Genomic DNA, 24,891 nt, shown 5'->3' with positions numbered 1-24,891 from the left:
ACAAGCCCACAGCCTGCACAACAAGCCCACAGCCTGCACGACAAGCCCACAGCCCCCACGACAAGCCCACAGCCTGCACGACAAGTCCACAGCCCCCACGACAAGCCCACAGCCTGCACGACAAGTCCACAGCCCCCACGATAAGCCTACAGCTTCTATGGCAATAAAGTAAAGCTAGATGGCAATAAGGATATGAAACAGCACACTGCTGAATGACGAATAGATCACTCAAGAAATCAAGTAAGAAGTAAAAACAAATCTAAAATGGAATAAACAGGAAAACACACAGAAAGCTATGGGACACAATGAAGTCTTAAAAGCAAAGTACCCACATAAAGTCAGAGAGAACTCAAATAACATAATGATGTTCTTTAAGGACTTAGAAAAACAAAAACAGCCAGGTGGTAGTAGCACACACCTTTAATCCCAGTACTAGAGAGACAGAGGCAGGTGGAGCTCTGTGAGTTTGAGGCCAGCCTGGTCTACAGAGTGAGTTCCAGGACAACCAAGGCTACATTGAAAAACAAAGCAAACAGAAATAAATAAATAAATAAATAAATAAAGAACAAACCAAACTCCAAAGCAGTAAATAAGGAGAAATAATTATGACAAGGACAGAAATGAAATGAACCAGAAGGAACAACAACAGAAACAACACAAAGAGCCAATGAAATGAAGGGTTGGTTCGTTGAAAAGAGAAACAAGACTGACAAGCTGAGTCAAATTACCCAAAATAAAGAATTAAAGAGAATATCCCTCATTCATAAAATTCGAGATGGAAGGGGAGACACAACAACAGACCCCAGAGGAATTCAGAACACCCTCAGAGCATACCCTAAAAACACAGATTCTAGACAACTGGAAAATCTACAATAAATGGATGAGATCCTACATGCATATGACCAACCAAAATTAAACCAAGATGAAATAAATAATGTAAACAGACCCGTAGCCAGCAGCAAGACTGAAGCAGCAATAACATAATTCTTCCAACTTAAAAGAATGCCCAGGAGGATGCAGGTGGCAGGGCACACAGGACATGAAAATAGAGGGAATATGGAGGATGGCGAGGTTTAAACAGGGAAAGTGTGCGGCCCGGGAAGAACATGGTGTCCTAGTTTCTCTATGTTTATGTGATAAAACACCTAGACAAAAGCTACAGGGAAAGGAAGGGTTTAGTTAGGCTCATAATGCCAGGTCATCGCCCGTGGTTGTTCAGGGTGGCAGATACTTGAAGCAGCTAGTTATATCCAGTCAGCTGCAGCAGAGAGAGCGCGAATGCGTGTCTGCCTGGTGCTCAGGCCACCTTCTCTTTCCTCTTAGAGCCTGGAATTCAAACTCAGGGGGTGGTGCGTCCCACTTTTAGGATGGGGTTCCCACCTCAGATAAGGTAACCAGGACAACCACACACTGACATATCCATGGGAAAACTTCATCTTGACAATCCAGCATGAAGCCTCTCTTCTCAGGCGATTCTAGGACGTGGTGAGTTTACAATGGCGTTAACCGAAATTAGGCTGTCAGAAGTCACATGTAGACACACTATTTTATAAGCTGATTTAAAAACAAGTTTAAAAAGATTCTGAATAACAATGGCAATGGGTTTTTGATCCTGCTGCATGTACTGGCTTTGGGGGAGCCTAGGCAATTTGGATGCTCACCTTACTAAACCTGGATGGAGGTGGGCGGTCCTTGGACTTCCCACAGGTCAGGGAACCCTGATTGCTCTTTGAGCTGATGAGGGAGGGGGACTTGATCGGGGGAGGGGGAGGGAAATGGGAGGCGGTGGCGGGGAGGAGGCAGAAATCCTTAATAAATAAAATTTAAAAAAAAGATTCTGAATAGAGGCTCCATGGATAGGTGGATAATGGCAATCCCAGACTGCCTACCAAATAGTTATGTTTCTATCCAGGCAGTGGTGCTGACCCCTGCCTTGGTCAAAGATACTTCTCTTTACAGAGAGTGGTGGCAGCACAGGCATTCATGGTCAAGGCGCTGAGAACAAGCAACTGCTGAGCTATAAACAGGACACGGCCATCTCCTCCCCCAAGAGAACGCTGCTGAACAAGGACTGGAAGGAGGCTAGATCTGAACAGTAGGTAGGAGGGCCAACCTAAGGGCACACAGAGACCTCTCTGCTTCTGTCTGCAGTCATTTCCTGTTCTGGCTGACATGCCTTCCCTGTCATAATGGAACCAATGAGACAGCTGTCTCGGGTGAGATCGGGGGTACAGGATATGTTCAGGTTTCTTCTTGTCCCTACTGTGATCTCTGGAGCTCTTGATGTCTAGTTCTTCAGTGGCAGCTGACGGTCTTCAAGTGTCTGCCTCATATCAGAGAGGTAGCAAGGAGCCCAGCTGGCCTTGAGCACCAAGCCCTTTCCAGACACCAGCCTGGCTTCCCCCCAAGTCAACGCTGCTGTTCCCACACTGACAGGGCTGGAATGTCACCACGCTGCTTCGTAACTCACTGAAATGTAAAATTTCCCTGAGATGCAGGTTTTTGTTTCCCTTTTGACAATAAGAATGTGCGTGTGGGTTTGTTGTCTAGTGTGACACACAGTTTCATCAAAAGAGAGCAAGAGTTGGAAAACTTGTTAGAAAATAAACCTGAAAACTTAACAAAAAATAGAACACGCTATGTGTTGGCACTGGTAGACCTGTGGTTTCTCACATGGAGCAAGACTAGACTCACGCATTCACAGAGGGTAAAGAGCTCAATTGTCCCTGTCCCACCAAGAGAACCAACAGCAGCCAGTGGCGGCTGGGGGCAGACAATTCTTCGGTGACAGAGCCACTGGAGAGTTACTCATCTGCCAGTGGGTAGGTTTACATCTAACCCCACATGAGTGGCCCTGGATCAACCCAGTGGATCACAGAGCAAACCCAAAAAGCCAGGAAAGTGAGACAGGGAGCTTGGAGTGTTGGTGAGGGTGGAGAAAGGACAGAGGGATGAATGTGGCCAGAATAAAACTGCCAACAAATAAAGTAATAAACACTGAACCGGACCTGAAATGGGCTATAAATCATCAAATTAATTTAGTTCGGGACCTGGATAAAAAAAAAGACAGCAACCTAGAGAGAGAAGTCGGAAGACAAACATGAGAAAGTCATCAGAATGAAAGAGAAAAGGGCGCGAGGAGATTGGGTCTTAAAAGAAATTAGAAAAGTTGGAAACTAAGAACTTAATGAATTAAAAAAAATCACAGTGGAAAGCATTAGCAATAGATACATAGAAGAAAAAACAGCAGGGGTGCAGGACAAGGTTGATGAACCCCTACATTTAAACATTACTTAGGATAAAAATGAACATGATCAGCCGGGCGATGGTGGCGCACGCCTTTAATCCCAGCACTCGGGAGGCAGAGACAGGCAGATCTCTGTGAGTTCGAGACCAGCCTGGTCTACAGAGCTAGTTCCAGGACAGGCTCCAAAGCCACAGAGAAACCCTGTCTCGAAAAACCAAAAAAAAAAAAAAAAAAAAAATTAAAAAAAAAATGAACATGATCACAACTTCCAAGAACTCTGGGGTCTATTTAAGGCACCAAGCCTAAGAAGCTCCAGCAGAATAAAGAGCTTAGACTAAACACTCAAGGTGTAGATAATATATTTATTTCATGAATTATAGCAGAACAGCTCCTCCCAAGATTTAGAGAAAAATAGATACCTAAACACACCAGGCACTTGGAACCCCACCCAAACAGACATGACCAGAGAAGATCTTCACTATGACATATGGCATTTTACAGACAGGAAGTCAAAAATAAAAAGCAAAGGAGCTGTCTTGGTTAGGGTTTTCATTGCTGTGAAGAGACACCATGACCATGGCAACTCTTATAAAGGAAAACATCTTATTTGGGGCTGGATTACAGTTTCAGAGGTTCCGTCCATTATCATCATGGCAGGGAGCATGACGGCATGCAGGCAGATGTGGTGTGGGAGAAATAGCTGAGAGGCTTATGGTCTTGTAGGCAATAGGAAGCCGACTGAGACAGACACTGGGTGGTAACTTGAGCATAGGAAACCTCAAAGTCTGCCCCCAGAGTGATACATTTCCTCCAACAAGGCCACACCTCCTAATAGTGCCACTTCCTATGAGACTAGGTGGGCCAATTACATCCAAACTACCACAAAAACAATAATAAGAACTTTGAGAGGGGATGGAGAGATGGTTCAGTGGTCAAAAATGCCTACTGCTCTTGCAGAGGACTTGGGTTTGATTCTTAGCACCTATATGGCGGCTCACAATTTTCTGTAACTCCAGTTCCAGGGGATCTAAAACTCCCTTCTGGGTTTCCCAAGACACATGCACGTCTGTACATTTACCCAGGCACATACACATAATTAAAAATAAAATAAATTAACTAAAAGCAGTAAGAGAGAAAATAATCTAACACATCAACAAAGAAAAAAACATCAGGCATATTTTTAGCAGCTCTCAGTGCCAGGAAAAGATGCAATAATGTATTTGAGCCCTGAGAACACAGACCTGCTGACTAAGATCACTGTGTCCAGCAAAGATGTCTTTAAAAGTTGATGGAGACTTAAGGGCATTTCAAGACAAACACAAACTTGACAGTTTCTCAAACCACGAAACATAAGATCGCCATATGACCCGGTCAGGACACTCTTGGGTGCGTGCCTGGGCAGTCTAAGGCAACACCCCACAAGTTTACCTATCCTTCTTTGTTAATTGCTGCTCTGTTCATGGCAGCTAAGAAATGAATCAGTCTAGATCTCTATCAACAGATGAATGATTTAAAAACAGGCAGAGCATGCGTGTGCGCGCGCGTGCGTGCGCACACACACACGGAAGTTTTGGAACTCCTCAAAAGAAAAGTGAAGTCATGACATTTGCAGGGAAATGAATGGAAGTGGAGATCATATGTTAAGTGAAATAAGGCAGACTAAGGAAGACAAACACTCCATGTTTTCACTCGTGTGGGATGTAGATTTAAAATGACGCGTGGGTGTCTATACAAATGTGTGTATTTATGTATCCATGTGCGAAAGTCATGAAACTTGAAAAGGAGTCACCAGGGGATGGACGCGCACATGGCAGAGGAGGGAAAAGAGGATCATGGGATACGTGTGATATGAAGCAGATGGGGAGGGGCCTTGGGGGAGGAATGGAACTAGCCAGAAAAGGGCAGGATGGGGCTGGGAAATGTACTGAGTGAGGTAACCCAGTCCCAGAAAGGAAAGCACTATGTGTTTTCTCTCACATGTGGGTCCTAGCTTCTAATTATGTAAGTGTATATGACCTATATAATTATGTAATGCACACACATATATATCATATAATTATATGATATATGTATCACACACATATGTATCTTCGTGGAAGCAAGTGTGTGCAGAGGCTAGGAAACCAGGAAGGGGCTCATGGAAGAGGAAAGGAGACTTGAAAGGAGAGCGGTAGAGAGGGCAATGGGACAAATGTAATACAGAAGTGGAAGGGAGCCCTGGGGGGAGGGTGGGAAGATGGAGGGAGGGAGAGTGGGGGAGGACTAACTAGAGCTATGAAGGAAGTGGCGTAAGGAAATCTGTTGCTGCATAATCCAATTTTATAAAGAAAAGAAATGTTTTTCTAGACACTCCAAGAAGTCTTTGAGACTGGAACTCCAAGCAAACAAAGCTCAAAGGCCTGAAGTCTAGAACCTGTGATTTTCCATAGTCCTAGTCTAGTTTCTGGCTTCTCTGATGTCTCCATCCACAAGATGTAGATGATAAGAAACCGGCCTCTGTAGGGTAGCTGAATAAATGGGCATCTGTACTGTGCTCAGTCTCACTTCTGATAAATCTAGACTGCCATTATTGGTGGTGTTAGCCGTAGGAAGACAGGACATCTGTGTCCTAAGAAGCCAGCATCCCAGTTACCATCGCCACCACCATCCTGCTCCTCTGATGCCCGCATGTTTCAGGAAGTCTTGATACACTGAAATGGTTTATTAGTAGCAATGAGCAAATTTCCCAGGCAGGAAGAAGTTTCTGTTGCTCCCGGTTAGGACCCTGCCTGGTGGCTTTGAGAAGGATGGAGAGCCCTGGAGATAACTCTGGGCCCTGGGAGAAAGGGCGAAAGCACATTCACCCACTGGGTGTACCAATGCGTTGGACATGGCACAACTGTTATGGTTGTTGAGTGGCCATGCGCACATTAGGGTTTTCATGGTAGGTTCAATGTCCTGGCATGCTGTACCTTGGCAGAGGTCGTAGGGCATGTTGAAGGCACAGGGAAGGAACCATGACTCTTTTGTTATCAGTGGTGACCTGGCTTTACTGACATTCCCGGTGTGTCTGATGGGGCAGAAGTCCCACAGCAGTCCTGGTGGAGACCAAGTCCCTCTCTAGAAGGGACACTGGCCAGCACCTCTCAGTTTGGCCTCTGCGGAGAGTTGAGTACAGTGGAGGACACGGGTCTAGTTGCTGCAGACAGATGCTGTGTTCTTTGAGCGGAGGCAGGTGGGTAATGAAGGAGGTGGTGGGGGTGGTTGCATAGGAGGAGGTGACATTTGCTAATATGTCAAGGGACGATGCGAATCCAGAGGACTCATCAGAGCCTTTTAAGTGAGAAGATGAAATGTCTTTTCGGATGACACACAGGCCTATACAGATAGTGGGGGTTTCCGATTTTGCCTCTCTATAGTGAGGGTATTTGTTTCCATGCTCTGTGTTTGGATAAAAGTCAGCTATAAGGAGCGGTGAGCCTTTCCAGCCTTTCCCCATGTGACATGTTTTAGCAGAGCTGCTGGCAGTTTGCAAAATTAACTGTCACTTTCTCCCCTTCTATCATAAACAACCACAGGGCCAAATAGCAGGCAGTGGAGGGAAGAAGGAAGAGCCGTGAGGGACCCGGACAACCTCCCTACTCTGTGGTTTCTATAGAATGGAGCGTCACAGACGGATCTCTGTGAGTTCAAGGCCAGCCTGGTCTACAATGTGAGTTCCAGGACAGCCAGAGCTGTTACAGAGAGAAACCCCATTTCAAGAAATAAAAACAGCCGGGCGGTGGTGGCGCACGCCTTTAATCCCAGCACTCGGGAGGCAGAGGCAGGCGGATCTCTGTGAGTTCGAGATCAGCCTGGTCTACAAGAGCTAGTGCCAGGACAGGCTCCAAAACCACAGAGAAACCCTGTCTCGAAAAACCAAAAAAAAAAAAAAAAAGAAATAAAAACAAACAAGCAAACAAACATAAAAGAATGGAGCATCAATGAAATCAACAGCACAGTTCCTACCCTGCCCCCACCTTCTCTTTCTCCTCACACTCCCAAAGCCACAGTAAAATCTAAGTCCGGGCTCAGTGCTGCCTGCTGGGACCTCATGGGCACTGTCCCTCGTTCCTTACCCCTTTGTCCAGTGGCACTTTCACGTCCATGGAGTGAGAACCCGTTTCCCCGTTGATCATGGCAGTTCTCAGCTTTAAGAGGAAAGAAAGGAGAGTTGGTGCCTGTTCACCTGAAGAAGGGAGATTTGGGGCTTTGACCCTGTCTTAGGATCCCTAGGATACTGGTTTTTCTGTTTTCCTCTGAGCAAAGTTCTAGGAGGGGAGATGGGCCTGGGGCTAGGCACCTCCGGCTCATAGTTCTGGGCTTTCATGGAGGCAGCGCTCTGAAGGGATGCATGCTCTGGGATACAGTGTTGTGTTGCTGAGACATACTCTCCTCTGGGTGTGATAGAGAAACTGGAAGCTAAGCACAACACCAAGCCCATGCTGGGCTTGCAGGCACAATTTCAGTCCTTCTCAGTCACCCTGTGACATCTTTAGTTGCTGGAAGAATGGCAGGCACAGAGCCGAAGGCTCTGCTCCAGAGCTGTCCAGCAGCCTCAGCATCCCTGTGCCCCCAGGGCTTGCTCGCTGGCTACAGGGCTCACTGGGTGAGTAGCATCTCATGCCGCCTGTCTCCCGACTCACGGTTTCCGCCTGGTCCTCCCACTCCACTTCCGAGAGGTCCACGCTGTTGTAGTTGGGTTTGGGTCTCACTCTCTTGCCGTCTCTGTACTGGAGTGGGCCAGATGGGATGAAAAGGCGGGGTCAGCATTTACCCTGTTCCCCCCACTCTAAAATCTTTCAAACACCCTCACAAAATCAAAGCATCCTATGATCTCCCAGGATGACCCAGGCCAAACTTTTACTCAGTGTAAAACTGCTCTGGCCAGTGTGTGCCACAGATGGCCTCCGGCCTCCTGAGCATAGCACATTCTCATGCCGGGGATCTCCTTAGTTTGTGAGACAGCTTGTCACAGTTTGGACAGCCCTCATTGCTAGGAAGTTCTCTCTCCCGTGGAGTTCAAACCTGTCTCCGAACTTTCACTTATTGCTGTCAGTTTTCTTCTGGAACCACCCAGAATGTGTTCCTCCCGACAGAGCTTGGGATGCTCAATCTTGACTGTCTCAGCTAAACATTCAGTCTGAAAATATCTCAGCTCTCTGAAGCGATGCTCAGCTCTGTCAATGTCACCCTGAAAGAGGAGCTGCCAGGGAAGGAATCAATATTGCCCACGGAGTCTGGCCAGGAGGTGAGAGGTACGCTATGCGGACTGACAGTAGAGCTCTGACTGTCTCTGTTGGCGGCTTGGATGGCCAGGCCAGCTTGGCAGCCCAGATGGCGCCATTAACCAGGCGAATCCCCTCGGAGTTCTCATGCGGCGCACTCCCTCCCACACGAGGGTGCTCAGTTTGCGAGCGCCCACCTATTTCTCATACATTCCATCTTGTTAATCTCAGATGATCATTTTAGAATACTTTCTGAGCAATCGGTTTTCTCTTCCAGATTTTAAGGCAGCTGCAGGAGCATTTCATCTTGATAGATTTATTTTAATTGGTCAGGTCCAAGGGCAGATCAACAGTGTTTAATAACCACCTGGCTCCAAAATTTGACACAGATCCATGAGCCAGATCTCCGAACAGGGCGTTATCCTCTTGTTCTTTCTCTTTCTCACGCGCTCTCGTTTTCTTGCTTTCGTACCCTTTCTTTGTGACGGATGCCATCAGTTGTCTATACTTACGCCTGTGGTACTTCCCTGGTCTAGCCTAGTAAAGCCATCAGTAACAGAGCACGTTAAAAGCAGCGCCGTCTCCTCCTGAAAGCGGGTCCCCAGTAGATGTCTGGGAGGCTGAGTCCCTGTCATTGCTTGTCTTGCTTCTGTTAGTTGTTTCGTTTACGTGCATTTTATTTTTTCTGTCCTGATCGTAGCATGGCTGTCCCAACACTGTCCCTACTCACCTTGCCTCCGTACCCATCGCCCACACGATGCTCTGCTCTCAGATGTCTTCCTGACGTCCACGCTCGCCACACAGTGCTGCCCTGCCCTCTTATGCCTGAGCTGCTTTTCGGGCTATTTCTTAAGTCCTGACTACACCTGGCAGATGGTAGTCAGTCCTCAGCCTCTCTGAATAAACATGTAATCTGGCTAGGCCATTGACACAGAAAGGCCCCGGCTTGCATCTTGGCCCCCTTTTATTCTATTGTTAGGAATATCCTCTATTATTTTGACTTCTGAAATTGTACCTTTTGCTTGCCTGATAGCGCTTTCCTTATGTAGTACATGGCACTAACCTTACTGCGTCGTTTGGTAAGCACTGCCTGCCATGTGCCTTCATGCATTTTCTTTTCTTAATTAGATGTGTCCTTATGTTTACAGGCACAGTTAAATCAGGCACATAGTAGGTCCACAACATGATTGGCTGGTGAGAGCATTATTCGTGTGAGTTGCCTACATGGATGCTGATAGGTGGGTTTCTGGTCCATGCCCCTTCATTCTATCTGTCAACCCTGGGGTCAACCTACATGTTCTCTCACTGCGAGTCATTTGATAGCACCGGTCCCCAAGAACATGTTGGTATAAGACCATCCATTGGTTCAGATATAGGCCCTGCTGAGTCTGAATTGGAAAGACAGAGGGGAAAAGAACAATGTGTCCCCATAGGAGCCTTACCATGAGCCTTAAGTGGCTTGGTCAAATGTCTTAGGGAATATTCTGTATCCACTTGAGCTAACTGACATGCGCCATGGTTCAGCAAGTCTCCCAAGTGACTCCTGGGGCAGAGAAGCCCCTTCATCAATTCTCCTGCTACCCAAGACTCCTCTGGGGTTCCTTAGAAGACTGAAGAGGAGCAGATTTAAGACGTCTCCAGGATGCCAGCTCCCTTTACCTCTCCAGCCATCATGCCAGCCGTGTGGTCATTGCTACTACGGACAGTGTGGATGCCCCAGAGGCAGTGTTTTCAGATACCAGGTGCTCAGGGGAACTCACGCGAAAACACCCACAGCTCCTGGACAAAGTTCGAAGGGTACAGGGGCTTTGGGAAGCATCAAAAGGTAAGCTCAGGGGTCGTTCACTGCCCTTGTGAGAGGGCCTTGCTATTTTTAATTGTGAATTCATTGCTTACAATCCTTTCCCGGTCCTCTGGGGTTCTGGATGGTCCATCTGTGGGTTGTAGGAGGGATGGACTCACTTTGACAGTTTATCTGTGATAGACGTCTGCAGTGATTAGGCTTTTTAAAAAGATTTTTATTTTTCCTAATTAAGTGTATGCATGTATATTTGCATGTGGGTATGTAAATATAAATGCGGGTGCCCATGAAAGCCAGAGGTATGGGATCCGCTGGGACTGGAGCTAAAGGGGGTTATGAGCTGGCTGAAAAGGGTTCTGAGAACTGAACCCAGGTGCTCTTAACTGCTGAGCCATCTCTTCCTCATGGTTTGTCTCTTAAACAGCTCCCCAAGGTCTCTATGTAGAAGGCTGGATTCCAGCATGGCACAGTTGGAAAATGGTGGAGAGTTTGGAGATGAAGCCTAGTCAGGGGTTTAATGTCCTTCAAGAGGGTTATGGGACTGGAGTCTCTCTCATTTTGTCGCCTGGGGTCAACAGGTTTACTCTGTTTCATGGTCCCATCATGCTATGCTGCATGTACCCCACAAAGGCATAAAACAAGAGGTTCAACCAGCCACGGACTGACGTGGTTCTTTCTTTGTAAGGTGGTGATCTCAGATGTTCATTTCAGTAACGGAAAGTGGACTGTCCTTCAGGGCTCCATCCTCACAACCCCTGCCTGCATTTCTGCTCTATGGTGTGGTTTCATGTATTTTTTACTGTGTACATCCTGTTAGATAATAAGTAGTTTGAAAACAGGTACAATGACGTTCATTTTTCTCTTGGACTGGCCAATGAATATTTAGCCAATTTTATGAACTGTCCCTAAAACTTATATTGTTAGAATCTCAAGGCAAAGATCTGTACCTACCAAAGGTCGGAGGTCAGGATGAAAGAGGATGTAGCCGTTGTTAGTATTCAAAAAGGCGTATCCATGTACCCCAAGCTGCCAAAGCCAAGGGTTGAGGGCATTAGATGCATTGGATGGCTAGGTGGGGGAGGGGTTGGGGAAGGGATTGACTGAAGACAGCAGATCCTAGCAGTGGTGGTGTGGGAGGGCCTTCTGTCTATGTGTTGCTTTTATTGGTTAATGGATAAAGAAACTGGCTTGGCCTATAACGTGGGAGGAGGAAGGTGGAGTTAGAGAGGAGCATGGAGCCACTGGAGACAGACGCTGGGAATTTTACCCGGTAAGCCACAGCCACGTGGAGATATACAGATTAATAGAAATGGGTTAAATTAATATGTAAGAGTTAGGCAATAAGAAGCTAGAGCTAATGGGCCAAGCAGTGGTTTAATTAATACAGTTTCTGTGTGATTATTTTGGGTCTAAGTTGGCCGGATGGCCAGGAACCAACAAGTGGCCCTCTTCCAACACAGTGGGTTTTAAACACAATCATATGGAGCCAGTGTCATGTGTCCCCTACTGGTTTCTGATCAAGCCACCATGGACTGCAGCCACAGAAATGTGAGCTCAAGTGAATTTAAGCTGATTTTCTCAGCTATCTTGTCACAACAATGGGAAGTTCTGGCTCACCCTTCCAGGATCCCCCTCAGGCTCACCTTGTATCGGGGTGCCAGCTTCATGAGCTCTCTTAGGGTCACGTCAGAGCCCACTACGCCCAGGAGAATGCCATGGGACCGCTAGAAGGAAAAATGCAAGGGTCAGAAAAACTGGGCTTTACTGATCTTCCTTTGCAGTTGCATTGGAGGCTGAGTTCCTCAGATAAAAGTGTAGACTGTCAGAGGAGGCCCCGGGGCAAGCTCGGCTGTTAGGAAGATTAATGCCCTGTATTAATATTTAAGTAGTGACATTTAAATGAAATACAAAGCTAAGTGAAATATTAATATTCACAGCAGAGGACGAACTATAAGGACCATAGCTTATGTGGCCTCTCTCTAGCACAAGCATAAGGAAGTATTTTCTGACCAAACAGACTATAGAGAGTTCTGGAAATTCCCTCACTAGAGGCCTTCATGTACAAGCAGAATCTACCCACTTTGGCTAGTTAAGTGTGGTTCATCTGGGAGGCTAGCAGAAGATCCCATAGCCTACTGTTTTAAGAACAGAGCAGGTGGCAGTCACTCCTCCTCCCCGAGGCTGGGAGCTTTGGGAAAGCACAGACTCTCAGCTCCACAGTTGATCAGGAGGTTCTTGCACGGCTTCCCCAGGACTGAGCTCGGGAATCTGTATCCAACCCTTGCAGCTGGCTATAGAACTCAGAGGTCTGGGATCTAAGCTACGTGCAGAGGCGTGGGGAGCAGCCACTCACCGTCTCGTTCTTTTTGCTGAAGACTGGCATGGCCACCGTGGTCAGGAGTACCAGGCTTTGTGCCTCTGAGGTGAAGAGCTGTTGGGGCAGAGACCAGAGAAGGAGTGAGCCCCGGTGTGCAAAAATCCTTTGCACAGCAGCTTAGCGAAGAGGCTTTGTCTCCACCGCTGTCCTCTCTTTTCCTGACTAGAAAAAGATTTTCTAGTCTAGTATTTTCTGCTAGACTCAGGCCCGACTACTACCTAGGTGTGGCTTGGCCACCACTGTTCACAACTCAGTTCCCCTTTGCTGTGTTTCAAGTCCTCAGACTTCGTTCTGCCAGGTCCTCAGCATGTCCTTAATACTCTCATGTGCAAGAGGCACAGGGAGCACGTGGGCTGGAGGGCATGGATGGATGGAAGAGGAAGAAAATAGGAAGAGACAAGCGTAAGCACGTAATGTAGGGAAGTCAAGACAACGCTGAAGCAGATCTCAGCCTCTTTTCTTGCCTTCCTTTTGCCCCTCTCCCTCTTCTCCACCCTGGGGCATACAGCCTGTGACCATTGACCACCTGGACAATAGAGGGTCACCTACTTAGATGGGCAAGGCTCTTCTCTGTGGCCAACAGTGTGGGACCGATGGCATCTCCTGGGCAGTGCCTCAGGGAAGAGCCCACTCGAGCTGGTCAGGTGCTCCTCTTACTATACAGGGACATTAGAAGGGACTCCTGAGGCTTTTGTCCCCAGGTTGGCAAGGTGGTTTTCATCTTCTGCTACACGCTAGAATAAGCATGCCCCTATCCTTAGACACAGAGAAGGGAAGAAGAAAAGCTGAAAGCGTGCTGTCCCATCCACCTCTGCCTCTGAGTTCTGGTCAATGAGAGGTAAGGAAGTGCCTGAGCCAGGAGGCCTTGTGCAGTCCCCTTTAGATGGCTACGCATGACTGTAGTGATAGGGGCGGTGGGGCAGCGTCCCCGGCACCCGGATGCCCACATGGCTAGCTCTAGCTTATGTCCCGAAATAATTACACAGAAACTGTATTCTTTTAAACACTGCTTGGCCCATTTCTATCTAGCCTCTTCTAGGCTAATTCTCACATATTAATTTAGCCCATTTCTAATAATCTGTGTAGCCCACGAGCTGGCTTACCAGGAATGATCTTAACCTGCGTCTGTCTGGAGTGGGAGAATCATGGCGACTCCCTGACTCAGCTTCTTCCTCCCAGCATTCTGTTCTGTTTACTTTGCCTATCTAAGGGTTGGCCTATCAAATGGGTCTACACAGTTTCTTTATTAATAAGAAATCACTTCCACATCACACGACCCTGCACCACTGGCCTCCAGGACCAGGAGAAGGAGGAGGGTCAGCCTGGGGAGTAAAAATGGCTGCAGGAAGGAGCCTGGGTCCCTGTGTCCAGAAGCCTCATCAGCTCTGTAATGCCCACCACAATGTCTAAGTGTCTTCTCCACCTTTGTTTTTATCTAAGCCACTGTTGTCAGTAATCCTAGTCTGTATATTGTCACCAAGGCAGGGGCTCCATACAGGATGAGATCTGGGGAAGAGGCAGGAAGGTCTCCTCACCCAAGCATCCTTCATGACCTCACATCTTTGATATTTTCCCTCCGTGTAAGGCATTGCTTCTTCCGGACAATGAACAGGAAGTGCCAGGATGAAGCTGCAGGATGGTGAACTGTTGGTGTGAACATTTATGATGGGTAGGCATAAAGCTGGTGGTGGGATGAGGGCTTCTAGGGGAAGGAGGGCATGGGTGGTTTTTATCACCCTTCGTGAGTCCTCCTGAGGATCCTGGCCTCTCCCGACCAAGAAGTCACCTCTTGCTCCTTCCCTGAACTCTGGCCCCACTGCCTACCTGGAGCCATTGTCATGCTCACCCTGCTGTCCATATACGCCTCTGTCCAGATGATGTCATGATCGTGGTTGATGACCATGGGACGGCTGAGCACATGCAGGTACTCCATCACGTTCTCCTGGGCATCGGCCAGTGTGGAGATCTGTGTGTAGTAGCCTGAAGGGGGCAGGGCTGTGTGATCATGGGATGCAAAGGACAGGCTCCCCTTGGTCTCTGCAAGGACCCATGCACCCTCCCAGCTGCTGGGTAGCCCTAGCTAGGCCACTCTACTTTTTGGAGGCCATACATTGTCCCCCAGTATAAGACAAAGGCCTGCACAGCTCCCACTTGGGAGATCTTGGGGGGATCTTCTCACTGCTAACACTTCCCCAGACAACAGCTAGCGGCCTCAGCTGCGGCAGTGGTGCCACCAAGTCTCCGACTTGTTATGCTCTCTGAGAAATGAGACCCCAACAAGATGGTGCCTCCTGTCCTCCTGCATCCTCAGCTCTCAGTTTCCCTCACCTTTATTCTCCCTAAGGCTCCTGTGCAGGCTCAGGCTATGGAGCAGACTGCTTTATTCTCTTCAGGGTAGGCACAGTGCTATTGGAAAGGCCTGTGAATGGTTTAGTAACTTTGGGTTTCATTGCCCACCACCTCCCCCAAGCCAGCAAAATGGGACAGCTTCCTTCTTTCCAAGCCTCTTGCCTCAGATTCCTAGAGAATGCTATTTCCTCTACGTGCAAGACCTTTCCTCATAATCCCCAGACTGGGAAAGCATTTTTCCCCATTGTTCCCTGCACCCTGCCTGGCCTATGCCTTGGTGCCAGCATGACACAGTCCCATCACATTCAACTGAAGTCCACGTGCTAGCTACACGAAGATCAAGACTGAGCCCCCTTGCTCCATCATTACTCTTGATCCACAGCCTTCAAACAGCACCAGGTACCAAGTACAGACTCAGTAAATTTCTGTTGAATAAACACAATTGCATTACAAGGCCAGGTTTTGGGTTCTGATCCCAGATAAAAGAGAGCCATTGGTACACAAAACATTGTTCTAGAGAAAATACCACACCTGCTAGTTGTGGTACATATAATCACAGCACTTGGGAGACTGAGGCAGGAGGATCATTATGACTTGAGGTCAGGCTAGGATACCCAGTGATAGCCTGTCTCATAAAACTAATAAATAGGGGCATTTGCCAAGAAGTCTGGCAACCTAGTAGGTTCAATTCCTGTAACCTGTATGGTCAAAAGAGAGAACCGAGTTCCACAGGTTGCCTTCCGACCCCTATCACAGGCATGTGCTTGGGTACGTGCACAATGGGAGCACACACACACACACACACACACACACACGTGCTATAAATAAATAAATAAATAAATGTCAAATTAAAAAATTTAACCTCCTTCAGAAAAATCAATCAACAAATAAATAAGAAAAAATTTTTAAAAATGAGGCTGGAAATAGCTCAGTCAGTAAAACACTTGCCAAGCATAAAGACATAAACCCATGTTCTGGTGTGTGTGGTGGCCTGCCCTTGTAATGCCAGCGCCGGGGAGGCAGAGATCGGTGGATTCTTGAGGATTTCCAGTCAGCCTGACTAGCTCAGCTGGTAGGAGAAAACCTGTTTCAAAAACCCAAGATAGAAGGCGCCTCTCAAGGAACAGCTCCTCCTGGGGTCCTCTGGCCTCCATACATGTGCACACACACACATGCATTTCCTCAATGTGTGCACACACACAAGAGAAAAAAGATGACCCCCTATTTTTGTCTTTGAACGGAACCAATGCCTTAATTTGCCACAACAGGAATGAAGGTAGGGCATAAGAGAGCTGACATTTAAAATGTGGGTCTCCCGATATAAATGCACACACCTATGAATACCTGATTTTTGACAAAGAAGCCATAATTATACTATGGAATAAAGAAAGTATCAACAAATGGGGCCGGCATAACTGGATGTCGACATGTAGAAGAACACAGATCTATGTCTATCGCCCTGCACAAAGCTGAAGTCCAAGTGGATCAAAGACCTCAGTATAAATCCAGTTACACTGAACCTGACAGAAGAGAAAGTAGGGAAAACCTTGAAAACATTGGCACAGAAGATCACTTCCTGAATTTGACACCAGGAGCACAGACACTGAGGTCAACAATTAATAAATGGGACTTCCCGAAACTGAGAAACTTCTGTAAGGCAAAAGACACTGTCAGTAAGACAAAATGGCAGCCTACAGAATGGGTAAGATCTTCACAAACCCCGCATCAGACAGAGGGATAATCTCCAAAATATATACAGAACTCAAGGAGCTAAACATCAAAATATCAGATGAGTCAATTTAAAAATGGGGCACAGATCTAAACAGAATTCTCAACAGAAGAATCTCAAATGGTGGAGATACACTTAAAGAACTGTTCAACATCCTTAGACATCAGGGAAATGCAAATCAAAATGACTTTGAGATTCCATCTTACACCTTCCAGAATGGCCAAGATCAAAACCACTAACATCCCCTGCCCCGCTGCTGGAGGCAGTGCAAACTTGTACAATCACTTTGGAAACTGGTATGGCAGTTTCTTAGAAAATTGAGGATCAATTTACCTCAAGACCCAGCTATACCAAATTTAGGCAAATACTCAAAGGATGCACAATCATACCAGAAGACATTTGCTCAACTATGTTCATAGCAGAATTATTCGTAATAGCCAGAACCTGAAAACAACCTAGATGTCCCTCAACCAAGGAATGGATAAGGAAAATGTGATACATTTACACAATGGAGTATTTCACTCAGTTGTAAAACACGATGACCTCATGAAATTTGCAGGCAAATGTGTGGAACTAGAAAAGTCATTCTGAGTGAGGTAACCCAGACCCAGAAAGACAAACATGGTGTGTACTTGAAATGGCCAAGCGGATGCCGTAACAGGCTGCTCCGTCTTCTCTCAGGCCCTGTTTTCAGCTTCATGAAACTGAACAAGCAGCTTCTGAAGAAAAGCCACGAAGAGAGGACAGTCAGTCTTCCAACACACCCAACAGCACAGAAGAGGCCTGGTGCATGCAATACTAGGCCAGGCCAGGCCTGAGCCAGCCTCTACAGCAGCTCAGGAACAAGGCCTGGCACTTGTCCACTCTGATTGGGGTCATTGCCATCTTCCCTTTGTGTAGAACGGTTGGTCCCAGCATGCCAGTATACTAAAAAAAAAGACTCTTCGCTTTTGCATCAAATAAGATCTCTTGATGGTCTTTGTGGGTATTGACTCTAGGTACAACATACTCACTTATAAGTGGATATTGGAAAGGAAGTATAGGATAAGCAGCCTACAATCCACAGCCCCAGAGAGTTTAGATAAGAAGGAGGGCCCAAAGAGGGATGCATGATTTCCCCGGGAAGGGGAACTAGAGGAGATCTCCTGGGTAAACTGGGGGCGGGGGTTGGGGATGGAGGAATGAGAACTGGGTTGGGAGGCTGCGTGTGGGAAGCAAGTGGGAGGCAGGATGGAGGGGAGAGTAACAAAAGAGACTTAATAGGGGGTCATTTCAGAGTTAGGGAGAAACTGGTGCCAGGGAAATCCCTAGGAACCCCCAAGGATGACCCCGAATAAGGCTCCTAGCAATAGTGGAGAAAGCGCCTGAACTGACCATTACTGTAAGCAGATTGATGACTTCCCTAATTGCCACCAGAGACACTCTATCCAGTAACTGATGGAAGCAGAGGCAGAGATCCATAGACAAGCACTGTGCTGAGCTCTGAGAGTCTTGCAGAAGAAAGGGAGGAGGGATTGCACCATCCAGGGGAGTCATGATGGGGAAACCCCCACAGGGACAGCTGACTCAAGCTCATGGGAGCTCACAGACACCAGACCAACAGTTAGGGAGACGGCATGGAACCAACCTAGGCCCTCTGCAAGTGTGTAACCATCCTGTAGCTTTGTCTCTGAGTAAAGCTTCCAACAGTGAGAGCAGAGCCTCTCCCTGCAACTTAACTGCTTTTTGGTAACCGTTCCCCATGCTGGATTACCTGGCCCTGCCTTGATATAGGGGAATGAGCTTGGTCCTGCCTCAAACTGACGTGCCAAGCTTTGTGCAAGCTCTTGGGAGGCCTGTTCCCTTCTGAATGAGATGGAGGAGGAGTGGATGGGGAGCGGGACAGATGGGAAATGGGAGGGAAAGGGAAACTGGTTGGTATGCAATAAATAAAAATGTTATTTAAATAAAAAATTAAAAAAAGAAAAAATGTGGGTCCCCTCTTACCTCCTGCTCTGTCTTCTGTGTTATATATTTGTACAAGGCTTTATTTGAGGAGACAGTTTTCTTGGGTACACCCTGAGTTTTGGATGTCTATAAGCCCCGAAGTCTTGCCGTCCTGCTGGCTCAGTGCGGACTGCAGGGCGCTTACCTTTGTTGTTGCAGGCGATCCACTTCATGCGGTCGGCGAATGTCACTTCTCTTCCGATGAGGTAAGTGAAAACTCGGACCTGTCCACAAGAGAGGGACTCAGCAGCTGCAGGCAGCATCAGTGCCATTTATCATGGGCTTACATGCAGGTCTTTCTTCTGGGTTCTCCGGCTGCACCCTCTTGGGCCAGAGAAAACCCAAAGGCCCTGGTGAGAACGTGAACTGCCAGGGTCCTGGTGTGCACGGAGCAGTTCTTAAGTCTCAAAACCACGCTGGTCCTTTGTCCTGCATCCTTCCGCATCCCTCCTCCCGGCCCAGGATGCTTACTTTCGGACACCCAATTAGAATGTACCTGACCCGGTGAACAGGTCTAAGGGAAAGAACTCTGAACGTGGGGTTGTGCTGCATGTAAGACTCCCATGGTTTCCAGAACTCTCCCCTGGCACTGGGAGAGGCCTCCTCTGCTCTGACTTGCGGCGGGAGTTACCTTGCGGTCTGGCCAGTTATATTTCTCAAACACAGGCTCATAGTCTTCCACGGCTCCGTCGGTGATAAGCATAATGGCCTGGTTACAGAGACTTCCTCGTCTGGACTCTTGAAACTGAGGGAGCAGGGGAGAGGCTGTCACCACAGCCACAACCTGTAGTTGCAATGGCCTCCCTCTACCTCCACCTGCCCAGGCTTCCCCCCGAGGAGGTACCTGATTCAGGATCTGGAAAGCCTCGATTAGGGCCTGGCTCACAACACCCACACCTTTGACCATCAGTTCATCCACCAACTGCTTGAAATGCTGTCAGGGTAAACATGAGATGAGGCTTAGAGGGTCAGATGGACCCAGGAATCCTAACGCGGAGGGTGTTTAGAAGTGTTGTCAGGGCAAGACCCGAGCTCCACAGCACAGCCAACCACATTCTCTTGAGTCCATGTTTCTTAAATACCCAAGGATAAACTAAGTGCAAAAGGCTTGGTACCAATCCCTATCTCCTCCTAGATGGCGGGGCCAAGGATGAGGCTGGCCAGAAGGTGGACAGTCCAGGGTAACCACTGACTTGGTTTGTTCTTGCCGGAGGCCATGTGGTGGGCAGAGCCCCATATAGAATCTTCCCAGACACGTCCCCACCCGGATTTGAGCTTTGGTTGTGGTCGAGCTCACCTCTCGGTTGTCTCGGTCTGCCTGGACAAGGATGCCTTTGAAGCAGGGCTCAATGTAGTGGACGTAGTCATTGTACTGCAAGGCAGAGTGAAGATAGAGAGAAAACAATGTCTCACCTGGGCAAATGGGCAGTGCTGTCTTGGGGTGTCTGAATGGAGCAAGCAGAGGATCTTGACTCTAAAACTGCTCCCCAAGTCCTGGTTCTGATGTAAGGTGCTCTTTCTAGGGTGTACTGAGAACCTGCCATCCCGAAGGCATTCATTTGTGCGCTCAGACCAGCCGAGCCACCATCCACCAATCCCAGAGCTTCCCTTGCATAGGATCCTCCCCAGCCAGGGTAGGGAACTCTAAACTAGTTTTTGTTATTGTTTATTTGATAGTGGCTTTCATTATGTAGCCCAGGCTAGCCTAGGATTTAAATCTTTTGACTAAATGTTTAGAATGTTGAGGTGATAGGTGTGGGCCACCAAGCTAGCTACAAATGTACTCTTGTTCTTTGCATACATTAGATGGTCATTCAGTTACCCACAGGGGTGGGACTAGGGAGAAACATGAACTGTTAACACCCCCTTTTCTTTATCTCCCTGGCAGGTAGAATACAAAATTTTAGGGTCCCTAATCTTCCTTCTGCTGACGTAAGAGGAAAGAGAGAGGACACATAGCTAATTCATGGAAGAGCTATGGGGGGAACTGGGGAATGCAGGAGTCAGGGTTCCTTCTGGGAATTTCTCTGAGGAAGAAGGCAGGGTATGGGAGGGAGGGGCTGCAGGCTTAGAGGGATATCACACTTCCCCTCCCTGGTATAGAACCTGTTTCTGTGGCCATCTTGTTGTTGCAGACCCTGGGATGGGTGTGGGAGTCAGCCCTGGGCTGTGTGATGGTTATGAGTGCTGCCATGGGCTAGCTGAGCCTCGGGTAGCAAGTCAGGGTCTGGATCCCCCAGCAGGATGCTGCTGAAGCAAGACACCTTTGTCTCAAGCATGTCTACACACTATATAAATTCCACTAACAGCTAGAATTGTTACCAACTATGCAGGCTGAGAAGGAATTTTGGATCAGTGGCCTCTCTAACTAAACACCCCAGAGTGGCTGTCAACTCTGCTTCCATGGAGCTCAAGTGGTCCCCTAATGGTTGGATTTTTAAGCACCCCCCCTCTTTCTCCTGTGTATCTCCTTTCTGCCTTCGTGTCTAGGCTTATGGGATAAGGAAAGCGAGAGACTGGAATCCTAACAGATCAAGGGCCCAAGATCCCATCTGACCCCATGTGGATGGGGAGGCTGCCAGCAGCGATACCACCAGGAGCCCACAGACGGAATAGAGGCTCTGCTGGGGCCTCTGGTTCTCTGTCTGTGTCAGACACTGGGAAATGGACGGAGTGTTTGGCCTTAATGAGGGCCGTGCACACTCACACTACTTCAGATGCTTTGAGGGACTCGTAAAGCCACCTCAAGGCAGACTGTGTGTACAAGTACAGGAGTCTTCAGTGTGGAGGACAGTGTCCCTCTATGGTGGGATGCACCCGTGGCTGGAAACACAGCCCTTTTGGTTCAGGAAAAGAATATTTTTCCCAGAGCAGGTGAGAGCAACTGCCGAACAGGAAGCCGCCATTACCGCAATGATATTCACGAAGTCATTTTCCCCCAGGGTGTCCAGAATGGTAGTGATAGTGTGCTTTGCGATGGCCATCCTCAGCCCCTTCATGCTGCCGCTCACGTCCACCAGAATCACTATGTCCTTGGGAGAGGTGGCTGCTTGTATGTACCTTTAGCATCATGTGGCACAATGTAGATTAATAGAAATGGGTTAATCTAAGTTGTAAGAGCTGTAAGTAACAAGCCTGAGCCATTGGCCGAGCATTTATAATTAATATTAAGTCTGGTACTGCCTCCTGACTGGGAGCCTCCAGTTGAATTTATTTGATCTGACCCATAATAAACTTGGTTCCCCCAAGTTTAGGCCAGTGTGTGCTGTAACCCCTGGACACTGAGCTCACTGGGGTGGTGAGATTGGAAGAAAGTCCCCTCCTTTTTGACAGAGGGCAGCCAGGGTCCCCGAGGGTCTGGCAGCAGGAAAGGAGGGGGATTGGATACACAGCTGATCTACCTGGGAAAGGGTTTGGCAAGAGCAGAGCTAGAGGCAGCTGCTCTGGAGATGGCCTCGAGTACTGCAGGAAGGTCTGAGTTGGAGACAGTGGGGAAGGAATGAGGAGTGCTGTAGCTAGCAAATCTTCCTATTCCCGGCTTGGATTAAGCCACTGAAGTCCCTCCTTAAGCCTCCGTGTAGAGACAGGGGCAAGAAAGCCAAGCCAAGCCCACAGGCTGGAAGGTAAATGCTGGGACACTGTGCCCCTCCTCTGGGAGCACTTACCAGCCACGGTTTCTGCAGTCGAAGACAATGACTCCGTTTTCATCCGGCTTCCACTTGATGCCTGGGGAAACAAAGGCAGCATCTCTCACCAGCTCGGGGAGCTGCCTGGGGACACTGGCTATTGCTGGCTCCCACAATGGCCGTGACCCCCGGGGTAGGTTCTGCTTCTAATATGGAGAACATGGTGAGGACAATAAGCCATGCCCTGTAAACTGAGGCAGCTGGCAAGGATGGAGGCCTCTTCTACAGAGAGAAACTTGCCATCCAAACTGTCAGATCTGGGGTAGTAACCCCCCCCCCCAACACACACATGTGCCAGAGCTTCTTTGTGGGGTTAAACCTCGTATCAGTGGAGCAAGAGCTGCGGAAGCCATCTGGATACGGCATAGCAGTGAGAACCCGAACTCTGACCTGCTCTCACTGCTCAAGTGGCTCATCAGCATGTGTGGTCCCTCCTGGGCTGAGAAAAAAGTGTTGCTAAATAATCTGATGTCAGGGACTCCTGGCACCAAGCAGAGTAGGTGTTCGACAGCAGTCTGCTGAACAAAATAAGGGGCCTGAGAGACCTCGCTTGAACCCCAGCAGAATGCAGGGGGTGGATTCTGTCTCTTCATCTAAACATTAGTTGGGGAAAATGCACAAAAACCACCAGTGTGATCCAGAAATCCTCTGCAGAGAAAGACCTTGGTAATCAGGAATAATGGGTTCAAAATGAGTGAGAAGAACAGATGGGGTTGTAATATGCTGTGCTGGGACCAGACAAAGCACTGTGGCGGATTCCAGCAGTCTGGCGGCTTCGGAGTTGCTTCTAGGTTGATAGCAGGTGGGATCTAAGGAGGTAAGGATGGAGTCCTAGGAGCGAGGGCGGGGAGTGGGGCAACCAGAAGCCAAGATCATGATGAGAAGCAGGACAGGAGCAAAGGGCAGGCCTCATGCAGTGGGAGCTGTGTGGTATGGCTCTGGCCTATTCTCGGGTGAGCAGAAGAGGGAAGCTTTCCTAAGGCCACACTGCCAGCAGCGAGGTTGGGGGAAAACTTGATCTCAGACCGACAGCGGTAGGATCATGGGGAACCTGAACTCAGAAGAGTGTTGAGGAGAAGCTGATCTGGTGTTCTTGGTCTGAATGAAGATCTTAGAAGAGAACTTTAGCAGGTCTGGGTGCCTGATCCTCAAGTGGCAACATAAAGGGAAGTTCCCTCCTCCCCCTCCCCCCCACCTCTCTCTTTCCTTCCCTCACGGTTTCCTGCCTCCTATAGTGTTCCCTCAGAGTGCAAGCAGCACTGGCCTCACAAAGCCATGAGAAGCAAGTGTGAAAAGCAGTGAGATCAAGGCCGTTGGATTTATCTTCCCAAGAGTTACAGATGGTGGAACCATCAGATACATGGTTAAGATAAAATGACATTAAAAGGAATGAAAAGAATCTATCATGTGGATGTCACTCTATGGCATCCAAGAGAGATTGAAAATGAAGTGTCACCGGGCTGATTAAAGGTCAGATACAATAAGCACACAAAGCAACAGGGACATGGAAAATGGAAGGAAACAATCAACACGATCGAGCCAAAGGCTCAGCATTTTCTGCTGGCAGAATGATCCCACGAACGCTTCTCAAGCCCACACAGGAAGTTCAAGCTCGAGATGTGTCAGGTCGTTAAAACTGATCTCAATTAACTTCTGTTGTTACCGCACAGATCGCAGAGCAGCTGAGTTAGAAATTTATTTTATTACTTTTAATTAGATATATGTGTGCGGGTCTGTGTGTGGATACACATACATGATTGTTGAAGGTGCAGGATTCCCCTAGAGCTGGGACTACACGCAGTTGTGAGCCTCCCGACGTAACTGCTGGAGACTGAACTTTGGCTTTTCTTCGAGGGCAATGTACACTCCTACCCTCTGAGCTCTCTCTCCAGCCAGGGTTGAGAATTGATAGTGAGGAAAGAATTTGTAATTTCCGTATGCTTGGAGATTAAAACCCAAAGCTCAGCTAGCTGAAGCATCACTGAAGAAATCACAGGGAGACTGGCTTGGGAGGGTGGCAGAGTTGGTAAGGTGCTCATCTAGCGTCCACAGAGCCCTGGTTCGGTTTTCAGCAGACGTGTAGCAGGCATGATGGTGTGTGCCTGTGATCTCAGCACCAGGGGGATGGAGACAGGAGGGTCCAGAACCCATGATCAGGCTGCTGAGATGCCTGGCTGACCGAATAAAGGGCATGCTGTTAAGGCTCATGACCCGAGTTCAATTCCTGGGGCCCACACGGCAAACGAGAAAACTGACTCCTGCAAGCTGTCCTCTGACCTTCACACTCACGCCATGACGTTTGTGTGCCAGCCAAATAAACAAGCGTAATAAAATAATGCATTTTAAAAAGAAACCTAAGCTCATTTCTCACTTTTGGCTACGAGAGTGTGAGATCGATCTGGTCTAGAGACTGATATTCAATCTCTCTCTCTCTGGACTATAGACTGATATTCAATCTCAATCTCTCTCT

The 24,891-nt window shown here is 48.1% G+C and overlaps 1 protein-coding gene across 1 annotated transcript in view; it reads right to left on the bottom strand.

Moving 5' to 3' along the window:
* Positions 1-24,891, bottom strand: part of Cacna2d4 (calcium voltage-gated channel auxiliary subunit alpha2delta 4) — a 103,554-nt gene that overhangs the window by 54,626 nt on the left and 24,037 nt on the right. The window contains 12 exon segments of the mRNA XM_005365113.2: positions 7,345-7,416; positions 7,912-7,998; positions 11,246-11,320; positions 11,938-12,018; positions 12,648-12,725; positions 14,518-14,651; positions 18,881-18,959; positions 19,367-19,480; positions 19,580-19,669; positions 20,033-20,107; positions 21,645-21,795; positions 22,401-22,461. Of these exon segments, the coding sequence (XP_005365170.2) occupies positions 7,345-7,416; positions 7,912-7,998; positions 11,246-11,320; positions 11,938-12,018; positions 12,648-12,725; positions 14,518-14,651; positions 18,881-18,959; positions 19,367-19,480; positions 19,580-19,669; positions 20,033-20,107; positions 21,645-21,795; positions 22,401-22,461 (1,097 nt within the window).

This window comes from Microtus ochrogaster, unplaced genomic scaffold (assembly GCF_000317375.1).
Source record: "Microtus ochrogaster isolate Prairie Vole_2 unplaced genomic scaffold, MicOch1.0 UNK1, whole genome shotgun sequence".
Lineage (NCBI taxonomy): Eukaryota > Metazoa > Chordata > Mammalia > Rodentia > Cricetidae > Microtus > Microtus ochrogaster.
The sequence above is the reverse complement of the archived record's forward strand: the minus strand, read 5'-3'. Positions and strand labels throughout refer to the sequence as shown.